The sequence below is a fragment of the Epinephelus lanceolatus genome, chromosome 19, assembly GCF_041903045.1.
Source record: "Epinephelus lanceolatus isolate andai-2023 chromosome 19, ASM4190304v1, whole genome shotgun sequence".
In the NCBI taxonomy this organism is placed as follows: domain Eukaryota; kingdom Metazoa; phylum Chordata; class Actinopteri; order Perciformes; family Serranidae; genus Epinephelus; species Epinephelus lanceolatus.
In genome coordinates, this window is record NC_135752.1 from 37,375,617 (window position 1) to 37,388,981 (window position 13,365).

Sequence of the window (13,365 nt, forward strand, 5' to 3'; positions counted from 1 at the left end):
TACTGGTATACACAGGGTGTCTGCAGGCCCTTAGAAAGTCTTAAAATGTCTTACATTCAATTATATAAATACAAGGCCTTAGAACTCACAAAATAGTCCTAAATTTGAATTTGTGAGATCTTAAAAGCCTTGAAATTATTAGTATTTATGTGTAATATTCATGACTAAATTAGCAACAATCAAAGTCAAAGCTCAGGGGAAAAAATAGTCAAAGTTTAGTAAGTTTAACACTCACAAACAGCTTCATCAGTACAAACATTTTATCTAATTTAATTTATCCATCTTTTATTTTGTCAAAATGAGTCAAGCTCTTCTGCTCGAAGGTTTACAGTTGTGATGTCACAATGCTGTAAGCCTACAACTGAAACCTAATGTTATCTTTTTACTTATTCTTGCACTTATATTTTAGCAAAATGTAGACAAACCTAACTAACTCTATTAACCATATTCCTACTTAAAACTGCTCAGAACCACACATATATTTACCTATCTTTATACTTGTTTGCAATGCTTGAATAATAAAGATTTGTCCAAAAATCTTTCTTGAATTTGGTTAAAATGATCTTGAAACGGTCTTAAATATCTGTAGAGTCCCTGACACATGAGTAGGGCATGTGTGCGTTTCCCTATCAAACAGAGTAAAAGGTCTTTGTGCTGATCTTGTGATTAATTGACAACTGAAGGACTTATGTCAAAGGTTAAAGCAGGCCAGCTGCATATTCCTATGCCATGTCTACATGTGGATACAGCAGATGGTGTAAGTGTTACGGGCAAATGTCCAGTGATACTGTAAATATTGATTTGACAACACTATACGAGGTGCAGGAAAACCTTTGCTGGGATGCCGGTACAAGTCAACTCTGCATGTTAACTGCCTGTTCTGTGTAAACAACAGACCGTAAGCTATTGTTGACGTGTTCTGTGTTCGGTAAACAGACAGTTAAGTCTCCTGCTAGACACAGTCTCAGTAACCTATTTGGCCATATGTTTCTGCTCACTTGAGCAAGACTTTGTTTTGGCCAAATTGACCACAGTTAAGCTGCTCCCAAGCTAATGTGGTATTAATGTCACTGTACACTGGTTGCCTCTAAACAGATTGCACGCTGACCCGCTAACCAAGCATATTGTGAGATTAAGCAGATCTGCATCCAGAGAAGCTAACCTCTTCAATCATACTAAGCCCTGTACACGTCATCAGTCTTGTGAGGATTAATGAGTCCATAAAATCCTGCATGTGTCCTCGCTCAGGTTTCCCCCAGACGTGCAAACACACACAGACATTATATGTTTGTAATGTCCATTGAGTTAGCTGTAAAATGGAAACCACTCTGCAGTTTAACAAGCCAATCCTACAGTCCTTTAATAAAGACTTTGTCTATCCATGTTGTTGATTCACCTCTGGTGATTGTTAAGGGTGTAGTTTGTGGTTTTGTTGTATTAGACCGTAAGGTGTTAAAGATTTTTATGTAAATAAGGCAGAAAATAAATTATGAGCAGAACATCTTTCAATACACCGCCACAAACTGCAGCCTGGAAACCATTTGAATCAACAAAGATCCAACGTAGTACTGTCAATAACAGCTGAACATTTTAAGGAAGGTGATATTTATTCAGAAGATAAAATATTCCATTGAATTGAGTTTATTCTTGTCCCTCAGCATACATAGATGTTGATTAATGTGCTTTCTTTTTCAGTGGACAAATTACATCCATGGATGGCAGGACCGTTGGGTGGTCCTGAAAAACAACACGCTGAGCTACTACAAGTCCCAGGATGAGACAGAGTACGGCTGTCGGGGTTCCCTCTGCCTTAGCAAAGCTGTTATCACTGTGAGTACTACTGAGACTCTTCACTACAAAGCAGCACTCTTCCTCTGTGTCAGCTGTGCTTCAGTATGCCACAATCTTTTAAGCATGAAGTAAGTTTGTTCTTGAACGCAGCCGCTCGTTTGTGCAACATTGGTCCTCTCAAAATGTCTCAAAAGAACGTACGTTGTGGTTTGTGTAAGAGGGGCACATTTGCAAAGAGAAAGGAACCATCAAAGTTACAGTCAAAGCTAGTGTGGCACACATCCACTGCTCTTCACTGCCTGAGAGGACACTCTGTGGATGGTTATTTAAATTGCAAATGTTGCCACAAACTGCCCTTGTGTGACTCTTCACCTACAGCTTCAGCTGGTTTTCTACACACTATGTGTTGCTCTAGGTTGAAAGGAGAAAGCCAAACAGCCAGAAAGTGTGGTGTTGAGGCGTTTTGGTTACATGCCAGTGATAACCACAGTGGATATATTTCCACCGCAACAAATGATACGCAGCATTGCTCATGTAGTAATGGAAATAACTGACAGATGACCTGTGGCACCTTCTTCTGATGTTGGTTGACTAGCTGTAATACATCGAGGCTCATCACTGCAGTCGTTAGTTATTGTGCCATTCAGAGTTGACATAGATTTGTAAATCTTTTAATAATCAGGTCATCAATTTGAGGAAACGATTAAATTATTGCAAATCAGCTGAAGAACTCAGTGGTTGATCTGTCTTGATTGTCAGGGGCTACACGAAAGATTTTATCTGCCTAAATGTCTTTGCATGAGCACAAATTCAATCATACTGAAACAACCTTTAATATAACTTTTCATCACATGAAAAACATCTTTAAAAACACTTTCAAAAGCCTTTTACTTTATATGATACATATCTTTTTTATATTGTGGTGAAAACGCTAACAGATTCCAACTTCAAACAACTGTATTTAATCAAGTTTCGCACTATAAACTAAATTTTAGGAAAGATTACATTTGAATACATCATGGTAACATTATAATTTATCTTGTGCCCAATACTTCTTCTTCTGCTTCTGCCGTATGTCCTTTGACCTTCAGCTCCGTTGAGGCAAGCCAGTCTAGTGTTTCATCGTCCAGGAAAATTAGACCGCGATCGCCATTCGGTGGCCGGTGTTTGGGGCAGCTGGTTTTTATGTGTTCCAGTTTGTAGTGGATCCCAGCATTCGTAGTGGGCACTGTCCACAAGACCTTATTTTTGCATTGCTACTCCGAAGCGTCCTACGCCTGTCCTCAAGCAGTTTAGGGTGCCCAATACACATTTTTCCTAAATAGAGTTTTAATGCATCATAACTAGCTCAATGCAACCTCCTTTAGCTGTTATTTCTTGCCACCGGCTGCTAAAAGCTAACAGCTAACGTTAGCTTTCCTCCTGCTGATTTAAACACAGATTTGTTGTTCACAATGTAGCATTGTCAGGAAAACAGGGCCGGGTCTCCTGACAATTGTAGTGCGTCCTTTCGTCCCAAAGGCATCCTTGACAAGGTCTTTATCCCGAACACGTTTTTGTTTGTTCCCTAGATGCTGTTGGTCTAGAGCACTGCTCAAATATGGATTGGAAAATATGGGCTACCATCATTGGCAAGGCCGATGGCAGGCAAGAAGGGAAATCTCAGCTAACGATGTTCGGCCGAGAAATCAGAGCATCCATAAAGAACTGAATAGAAATGACAGATGAGCCATGACTCTTGACCTTCTCCTTACATTGGTCGACTAGCTGTACTATGTAGGGACCTATTAGTGATGTCTGAGTCAATTATTTTGCTGTTCAGAGTTGACATACATGTAGCTTTGTAAACCCTCTATTAATCAGGTCAGCAGTTTGGGGAAATTAGATTGAATTATTATGTATCAGCAACAAAAAAAATAACTGCTGCCATCAGCTAATGAACTCAGTGGTTGATGTGTCTTGATTGTCAGTGGCTACATGGACGAATTTATTTGCCTAAATGATGCTTGGGCTGTTTTTGTTGTTGGTAATGAGGTGATCAGAGGTAGATGAAGGCTGGTAGAAGAGCTGCAGTCCAAATGTTGTGACAGAAAGATTGGCTTGCGCATGGCAAAGACGCTACTGCATAAAATTTGGCCACTCCTTTCCCTACATTTCAGGCTTTGTTCAGATCTCACGCAACATGTGCTGCAAAAAAAATCATCTGCATCTTGTAGAAATTAAGTTTAAGTTGTGTGTTGCACGCTGTTTTTATTTGTCTTGCCTATGGAAACGACTCAGCTGAGCTTTCTGCAGGAACAAAAACACTCAGATTTTCTCTGGTTGCTGCACTGGTGTGTCAGCCTCGTCTTATAAAATGCTGCCTCAATTTTACCTGCCCGAAATATGCTTTTCAGTTTTATTTACACAGAGCCATGACTTTCTAACGCTGTAATACACCGTCCAAATCAGCATGAGTGGGAGAAGCTGATCACATGAGGCGCACATAAGGAGAAATCTAAAAAGCAAAGACTCTTCTGTTTCTGCTTCTCCCCACCCCTCTCTTTCTCCTTTATCCTCTCGCATAGTTTTGAGGAATTTGGTTCATGATATATTAGATGTGTTTCAGATGTTAGGCATCCACCATATGTTTCTATTAAATTCTTGAAGGAGAGACTCTGGCTCCTTCCTGGATGCATATGCAGGCCCAAGGCTCGGCTCACTGTTTACAATTCTAATCAGATGTGGAACTTTACCCTGGAGTTTCTCAAACTTGTTCTCCAACTGCAGGTGATAACTTCATTTTTACAAATATCTCATGATAATGTCCCAAGTTGTGCTTGAGGGTAGCCGGCCTGTCAGGTGACTGTCCTAGTTTCAAAACAACATGCTATGTGGTAACGCTCTCCTGGAAACATCATCATGAGACTAGTAATGCTGTGTCGGAGCTGTGTGAGATAGACTAAGAAATTGGAGCTGTGATAGCTTACAGTATATTGAGGTAGAGGCTCTCCTGCTTATTAGACTTTTATAATATCCTGTCGCAAAGATTCAAACAGCTGTCACGCTCTGCTAAGCACAGGGAAGATACATCTAAATGTGTCAACAGTGTTTAAAGCTGGATGTACACACTGCTTCACCTTGCATCATGTTTCAGTGGGAGCTCAGGTCAGTCATTGACTGAAGCTGCGTCTGTGTCCCTCTCCAAACAGTAACAGGGGAAATGAATAAGTGACTGTTCCCAGGCAGCATGAAGCAGGCTTTTCTATTAACTGTATTTGTTCAGCTTCATCCATTCCCAGCTTATGTAAATATTAACCCTCATGCGGTGCTCTACTGTAGTCGTTTCTCATTCCATTGGAAATATGCTACAAAGGTCTGCAGCGTAAATAACCAAGAGTTATAGCTGCTGGTGGTCAAGCACAGACACTTGCTGCCTTTTTTGACCTGAGAGTTGTGTTCTTTTTGCCAGTATTTCTGTCTCAGACTTCTCCCTCTTGTCTTTTTCACTCATGGCTCTTGCATTAACTCTCAGACACAGATGCACCATGGTACAGTATGTTCTCAGACATAGCAAGTATATTTTTTATCGATATTGTACAACGATCTGCTTCTGTGCATGTGTGAAAGCAATGATGATCTATAATGTCTACAGTCTGTAAGCTTCATACTTTGGCCTGGAGTTAAAGTCTTTGGTCAGAGCCTTGTGATGCCATGGGAAGAGAAAAGATCTTTCACTTATGTACCAACTAATCGTTTTGCCCATAAAGTGTCAGAAAATAGTGAAAATGCCTGTATTTGTCTTATCAACAGTTCAAAACCCAAAGATATTTTCTATAATATATGGCACAGAAAAACATTAAATTCTCACATTTATAAAGCCGCTACCAGCTTTGTCATTTTTGCCTTAAAAAAGACCAAAACGAAAATTCATTTATCAAAATGCTGTCGATTAATTTCAGGTCAATCAAGTGAAATTAATCAGCTAACATCGCACACACAGCTGATGCAGCTTTGCAATGCAGTGCTACATGCAGTGTGCCTATGTGTTAGGTTCAGAGGGAAGTCTGAGGTTTTGGTCGAACCATGAGTCATTCACAGAGTTTAGTAAGGACACTGTCGTTAATGTTTGGGTAGAGCTGTTAGAAAATGTGTGATGTTTTAATACACGAGGAAGTGCCCAGAAGCATTTATCAAAAAGCATATTGACACAGTATAAAAACCCAAGACTGGGATGGAGTGAATGTGACTCATGCAGCTGGATGGTGGCTCGCTCTTATCTTCGGTTATGTTTCTTATACTGTGTTCACACTGCGAGCAACAACCCAACAGTCGCTGTTGAAGTGTGAAGCACTTGTTAATATAGTCAGGTCATCACAGGCTTGTGTTTGTCTGCTACAAAGCCCCTCAACTGAATGTCATCTACAGTTTGTATTTGGTCCAAAAAATATCTGTGCTTTTGATCAATGTCTGAGCCCCATGTTAACATCACATTTTACTGCCTCATTGCATCCCTGTGTGCACCACAATGCAAATTAAGCTAAATAGCACAGTATCACAGCTAGAAGCAAAAACATATGATTGGTTGATGCTTCACTGCGTCATTGGAGTGCTAAAGAAACTTGTGGCCTGTTGCTGTCACGCTTGTAGTGTGAACGCAGCATTATGGTTGGAGGTCTGTCCTCATATTCAGTGGCTGGTTTCCATCAAAACGGCCCAAAATGCACGATTTCACTGCATTGAAATTGTGAGAGCAAGTGAAAATTGCAAAAATAGTTGCGATTTATTTTGTGTGTACTTTACTTCTTTGTGATTTATACCACTAACCATGCATATTTAATCTCGATTCTTACAATACTTACAATACTCCTCAGTCATGGTGATTCGTCTGTTTCAAACACATTTCATTCACTCTGTGTCTGTGTTTAGTGATGTGTTTCTTTTGTGTTTCACCAGAACTTCACACGAGGCACTAAAACATTTTGGCACCTATTTCATGCAGAACATCGAGGCATTGCTTTCTGTTGTCTTGAGCAGTAATTTTTATAGATAAATGTGAGATCTTGTTGTCGCACATTATCTGCATCTGCGCAACCAGGAACAAGGAAGTGAGTTTGGTGATGCTTTGCAAGGGATAGCCATGACTGGTGAAGCTTGTGTGAAACCACAGTGCTTGGTCAGAGTTGCAGAAACATTGAGATGATAAGACACAATCACAAGGTCAAGCGGAATTCACAGAGACAACAAGCTGGAGGGGCCTGATAAGAACAGCAACACAATAAAATATAATGCAATCAAATGGAAATGTAATTCTAGACTACTGCCTCAAATTTCAGCAGACTGGAAACATTTGTTTGACAGCTAGGAGGGAGGATTCACTGCAGAGCTGCAGGATTGGGTTGCATTATCCACTGTTTGCCTCACTGTGCCTACCACCTGCCTACACAATAGTATAGGTGGCTCACAAACACCCTCTTTGTCTTTTCACAGCCACCCTTATTAAAAAGAGAACTTGATGACACTTGTGAATTGGATACCACTCAGTGTTACAGCCAACATGTCTGAGTTAAGTTATGCACACTAATGATACAGACACACAGCATTAGTATTAGTGCTGCTTAGGTTTTAACTGTAAAATACCAATCAATCAAACACAACATTATCATGGACTAGATTTAATGGGCACTTTAACTAGCTAACTTTAAAATACATCAGCTGATGTTAACCATTTGTTTCACTGTGATCTGTAGGTTCAGTGGCAATCAAGAAAACATCTCTGTTGGGGCGTCGGTGGCTTAGTGGTAGAGCAGGCGCCCCATGTACAAGGCTGTTGCCGCAGCAGCCTGGGTTCGACTCTAGCCTGTGGCCCTTTGCTGCATGTCACTCCCTCTCTCTCTCCCCCTTTCACACTTGTCTGTCCTATCAAATAAAGGCTAAAAAATGCCCCCAAAAATATCTTTAAAAAAAGAAAAAAAAGAAAACATCTCTGTTGACTTGGACATGGACTATCTTGTCATGCTATTCCAAGTTGCAGGTGCATTGTTGCTGCTAACCATTGTCGCCATTTTTAGATCCACGGTCAGTTAATAAGAGCACACTGACCTATTTGTAATTCCCTCTGTCAGTGGAATTAGTGAGTAGTGCAGAGTGAATCTGTCGTAGTTTGGTGCTGGATTGTTTTGAGGTTTTCAAGGTAGCGGCACTGGATGTTGTTATGTGGCTTTTTTCTCTCTGTATGTGTCACAATGAACCATTCGAGGTGGTGAAAGAGAAAGAGAGACTTAAGTTCAAGTAGAGGTTGAACAGATCATCACGAATGACGTCAGGCTCGTGGCTGAAGTTCCAAAGTGTCTTCAGCCAGGAAATGGAACCCTTCCTCACAGCATGTGACTTCCTCTGCACTGCGGGTCATGAGGAGGGTCAAGAACCACATGCCCATCTCCGTAGGTGTGTGTGTGTCGGTGACAGAATGCTGTCCTGACCCTTGTTTGTTTAGCCTTCCCTTTCCTTGTCTTTCACTCTGACCTCTTGGTGAGTCAGTGTTTCCTCCCCGGGATCCACACTTGGTGTCCAGAGCCGACAGAAAGATGTTCCTGGCACCAGGCCTCAGTTGTACTGATGAAGCAGCACAATACTATATTTGTCTGAATCTCCTCTGCAGGAGGTATAATTATGTTTAAATTTGCACAAATGAGTAATGAAATCCAGTTAGGTCTGGTGTGGTGCAGCTGTGTAGGGTTTCCTAGTGTTTGCTTTGGTTTCAGTGCTTTTTTTAGGTCTTGAAAATCACAAACGTTTTTTTAAGGAAAGCTCCCATCCATTCAGTTGTGGAGACTGTGACTGCAAACACGTACACCAGCTCAGTCTTTTTGAAGCTGCGTAGGAAGCTTGTGTTTGAAGAAACTAGAGACAGAATAAAGCTGTTTTGTCCCATCATTCAGATTTTGGTGTTAATATTACTTGCTACACTACAGCACAGGGGAAAAAAATAGTATTTTTAGTGATAAATGATTCAGTAAAACTTGTTTCCTCCTTCCTGCCCTGTTCTCCCCATCACATCAGAAGACCATACTGTTGAAAACCATCCAAAACAAACAAGACACACAAATACGAGTAGAATCAAAGACTTTAACACTGATGATGTAAACGTGGGATATGATATGGTTTAGCTGCTCCTGGGCCGCACAAAAAGGGACAAAACGGGACCTCCGGGGCTGAAAACGAAGCCAACAGGAAGTGTCTAAAACTGCAGTTCCTCAAATGGCCACTTGAGACTGGCTCTGATAGCGAGTCAATCCCCATAGACCCCCATGTTAAAATGCCCAACTTTACAGCAGAAATACACGTTTATAGCCTGGTACAAAAAACAGTTTTGCCTCTTTAGTTAATTCCCCCTTCATGACAACTGAACAGGGGGTTGATTTTTAAACAGCTCACCTGTTTAAGGCTTAAAGTTACACATTAAGGGTGTGGCCCCTTCGAGTGACAGGCTGTCTGAAGAGGTGCCCTGAAAGAAGGACTCAGGCCTCAACGAATTCCGGAAGGATCCTTGACTTTGGAACAGTCCTTCGGCAGGTGTCGATGATGTAGGGTCCTTCAAATTTGGCCGTTTGAGGATCCTTCCTTGACTTTGAGAAACAAATATGGTCACTTCTAGCTCCAACAATCCAAGATGGCGATGGCCAAAATGCAGAACTCAAAGTTTCAAAATGGCAGTCCACAAACCAACGTCATGGAGGCTAAATCCAGTATTTTATACAATCTATGGTCTACAATCTAATTTAATATCTTAGTGGGAAAGATGTACATTTGTGTCATCCACAGTGGCTGACTATGTTGTGGTTATTCTGTTGCACACACATTTGGCTCCTTAGGACAACACAGTGTACCTAAACGGTGTTGCTGACAAAATGCACCTCCTCATGGTTTTGATTTTTGTCCTGTTAGCCCACCAAGGCAATCGAAACATTGATTTGTCGTGGGATCTAAAGTGCTTTGTTGTAGTCGCATCTAAAATATCCATCCAGCCATGCACTTCATTCCTGCTTGTCTTGGTTTACTGGAAGGTATCGCTGCGAGGACCGGGCAACAGAAATTCTCCATCTCTAAGAAGACAGACACAAACCAAACACTACATATGTTTTATTTTGTCTGCTTGGCTTTCACATAGAGCCCAGTCTGAGCTCAGCGTCAGCTGTCATGTCATGTTATAAAGTGCAAGGCTGTGAAGACAACCTTCCCGTGATGGATCATTGTTTACTGTAGCCTTGGATCCCAGTGACCTTCTCTGACCCAGTGCAGGCTTTCATTCCTCAACCCTGCTTTCCAGTCAGCATACCCATGACCCCGTAGTCCAGAGGTGATCCAGAGGAATCCATTTTCTCACTTTCCTAGCAACCAAATGACGCTAAAATCCCATCTACCAGCCTGACACAGTGCGAGCTGCGTGCAGGAACACTCCAGCGTTATCTGCCATTTCACATGGTTTCAGTTTAGTATAATCAGGGTGGGCAAATATGTTATTTTTATCTTCTTTTTTTTTGACATTATATTTATTTTTACCTGTTTTTTTTTTTATGATTGTGTTGGAAAAAAAAATCTTTGTCGTTGGTTTCAGAGAGGAGGGGACAGTTGAAGTTTTCTGCTGATCCTTGTCTTCCTCATAATAGATAGAGGGTTAAGTACGCATTAGCTTATTTCCTTTCTCGCTTCTGCTTCCTCTTCTCGTCTGTTTACCAGTGTTGATCTTACGCACGTGCTGCTGGTAACTTTCAAATGAGCATCTGGTCTGGAAAGCTTTCAGAATTCAGCCTCCATATTTTGCATTATTGACACAGAGCATCTGGTCTTGGCCTCAGCGCCGCCCAGGTGTCGGGCAACACAGCCAAGTCGCACTCCTCCAATGAAACCTTCTTAAAGACACCATAGTGGGCCATTTCTTACTCTGCCAGCTCGCTGAAGTAATACAATTGTCAGTAATGGTTTGGGCTCAGGCTGTCTCTGGGTGATATTAGATTGCCAGCTTGCAGATGTTAATGATCACATGTGCTTTAATTATAGCTTGTCTCGGTGAATGTAACCGTTTTAAGCAGTGTTAATCTAAATAGAGTTGGTGGACAGGATTAATCAATAATGTCTAATTGTAATATTTAAATCCACAATACCAAATAATCGATAAATAAATTAATTAAAGAACACAACAGTTCATTTTAATCTCTAATTCTTTGTCTCTGACTGAAAGTGTTTGTGAGGTGAAATGAGCGGCTGCAGTTGTTCTTGCAACAGCGCAGACCCTCCATTATTGTGCATCACAGATCCACTAAGACAGAGATCCCAGATGTGTTTATTGTATCGTGGACAATATAGGAATGTGTGGTTTCTCTTCTGCTTCCAGTTTAACTGCAGTCTCTGGCATTCCTGCTCATTCAGTCTTTTCCAGCTCTTTGTCCTTCTCTGTCCTCAACTCCACTCGAACGAGCCAGACTCTCACTCGTATATCAGCCTGTTCTTTTACTGCTATCAGACCGTGAGAGTGGTTTAGCATTGGGACTCACTGTCAAGGTGTCCTCTCAGAAGGACTGATGCATTCGGTAAATACTACACAGGTAAATATCATTACTGTCACCACCACTCCCATGAACCCACGCCCTTCCCCTCCCCCAACAGCAAACACACACAATCAGTCCCTGGTTGCTGGCCGTGCCAGCGCAGCAGTTTCACAGCGCTGACAGTACGCTGGAGGGCTATTAGGAATATGCTCCATCCTGCAAGTTGCCTTAAAAGGCCAGTGATCTGCCACTTGTCCTCCTATGGGACGTTGTCTGAAAATGGAGGCTGCCGTGCCTCTGGTACACTCTTCTTTGTCTCCTGTCTCTGTGTGATATAAAGATAGGCCTGCACTGAAGAAATTCTACTCCTGTGACTGTGACTGTGGATGATTGCCGATCGGGAAAGAGATAGGCAGTTTGCTATTTCAGTGACTTTGTAAACATGTAAAAAGTATTCTGGTTATCGCCCTTATTTTGTTATAAGACAGAACTCCATCAAAGCTGTTTACCTTGATAAAGAAAATAAATATTCTCCTTATATTTCCATCTACAACATGTCATTATGTCAAAACACAGAAATAAGAAATAAAAAGTAGTTTTCCACTGGTGGCAGACTTGTTTGACGTGCAAACACAGCCCCTTCTCTTTCATTCCTTTAATCACGTCCTTGATATTTTGAAGTATGTTGCAATATTTGTGTATATCCAGAAACCTGCTGATATCCACGTCTTTCATAATGTTTAAAAGCAGGTGTGTTTGTCATTGCCACCAGAAAGGTGGGGTTTTCTTTTGGGCATGCGTCTCTACCACAAACTGTTTGCTAGTTGGTTTTTGGAGGGGTTTAGGAGAAACAGATGAGCTGCCATCAGCTCGCTAACTTGCTGCTGCCTCGCTAGTTTGGAGCAGTTGCGTGCAATTACGTGTTTTTGCCCATGTAGTTTTTGTATAGGTCTTAAAAAGGCAATTGCATTTACACTTGTGTTCAATGTGCTCACAATGCATCCCTTTCCACCTCAGGAGTCTGTCATCAAAGGTGTAAAGGGGGGGGTTACACAATCCTGCAGTAATTGATCCTCTGCTTCTGTCAGATACACACTTACTAACCTTACTCTTCCTGTGTCCTTTTCCTGTGTGCCCATTGTTTAGCCTCATGAATTCGACGAGTGCCGTCTGGATATAAGCGTAAACGACAGTGTGTGGTACCTGAGAGCACAAGACCCCGAGCACAGACACCAGTGGATCGACTCCATCGAGCTGCACAGGGTAAGTCACGCACACTCAAACAACAAACTGCTTGGTATCAAAAGACACCACATCCTTGTCACATTTGCTACAAATAAGTATCAGCTAATACAAGGCTGTATTTGTGAATGTGTGTTTATTGCATGCATGTGTGTGTGTTTCTATCAGAGTATCAGAGAGGGGAGGAGAGAGAAGGCAGGAATCCAGGCAACAATAATCATCCCTCCACCACTGGTGCGTTTGTTGCCAAGTCTGTAGGACTCACTGAGCGCTTTTTTAGCACAGCACTCTGTAGTAGCAAGTGTGTGTTTGTGTTAACCTGTGTTTATTTAGTCCATCAAAGATGTTTGCACAAGCATGTTCGCTGTGTGAATAGTTTGAAACTAGATGGTTCACTTTTGGTGCATGTAAAGGCTTCTGACAGAGGGCACGCTCAGCTGAAAGTTATCTTAACCTTGAACTAACAGTTGGCTCAGGGTTAGGATAATCCTTTTTCATACACACATTTGTCACATGGGTAACTCTGAAAAGGGTTACAGGACCTGCTGAAAAAGCTGCGTGACACACAACCCTGTTTTAATGATTTTCTGTGGATAACCCTGAAAAGTTGAGGTTAAACTGTCCTGGAGGAGAGTCAGTCAGCCCTGGACTACAGCGCCTTGTTGTTTGCCTAAAATATCAGTACAATGTGACTTTACACACGGCTGAAACTTTTAAGTGCTGTGTGGAAAGCTTTGTAGTGCAGGAGAAAGAAGTAGCACCCATTGTGTTCAGTCAAAGTGAAGGACAAAGGAAACAGGTTGCA

At 41.6% G+C, this 13,365-nt stretch overlaps 1 protein-coding gene across 4 annotated transcripts in view; it reads left to right on the plus strand.

Annotated features, from left to right (window-relative positions):
* Window positions 1-13,365, plus strand: part of LOC117269948 (ceramide transfer protein) — a 36,673-nt gene that overhangs the window by 1,271 nt on the left and 22,037 nt on the right. For 2 of the 4 annotated variants that reach the window (XM_033647310.2, XM_033647312.2), the window contains exons 2-4: window positions 1,696-1,830; window positions 12,465-12,581; window positions 12,729-12,794. In XM_033647310.2, coding sequence (XP_033503201.1) covers window positions 1,696-1,830; window positions 12,465-12,581; window positions 12,729-12,794 — 318 coding nt within the window. The remainder of the gene's footprint in view (window positions 1-1,695; window positions 1,831-12,464; window positions 12,582-12,728; window positions 12,795-13,365) is intronic. The other 2 variants (XM_033647311.2, XM_033647313.2) reach the window with 1 other exon arrangement.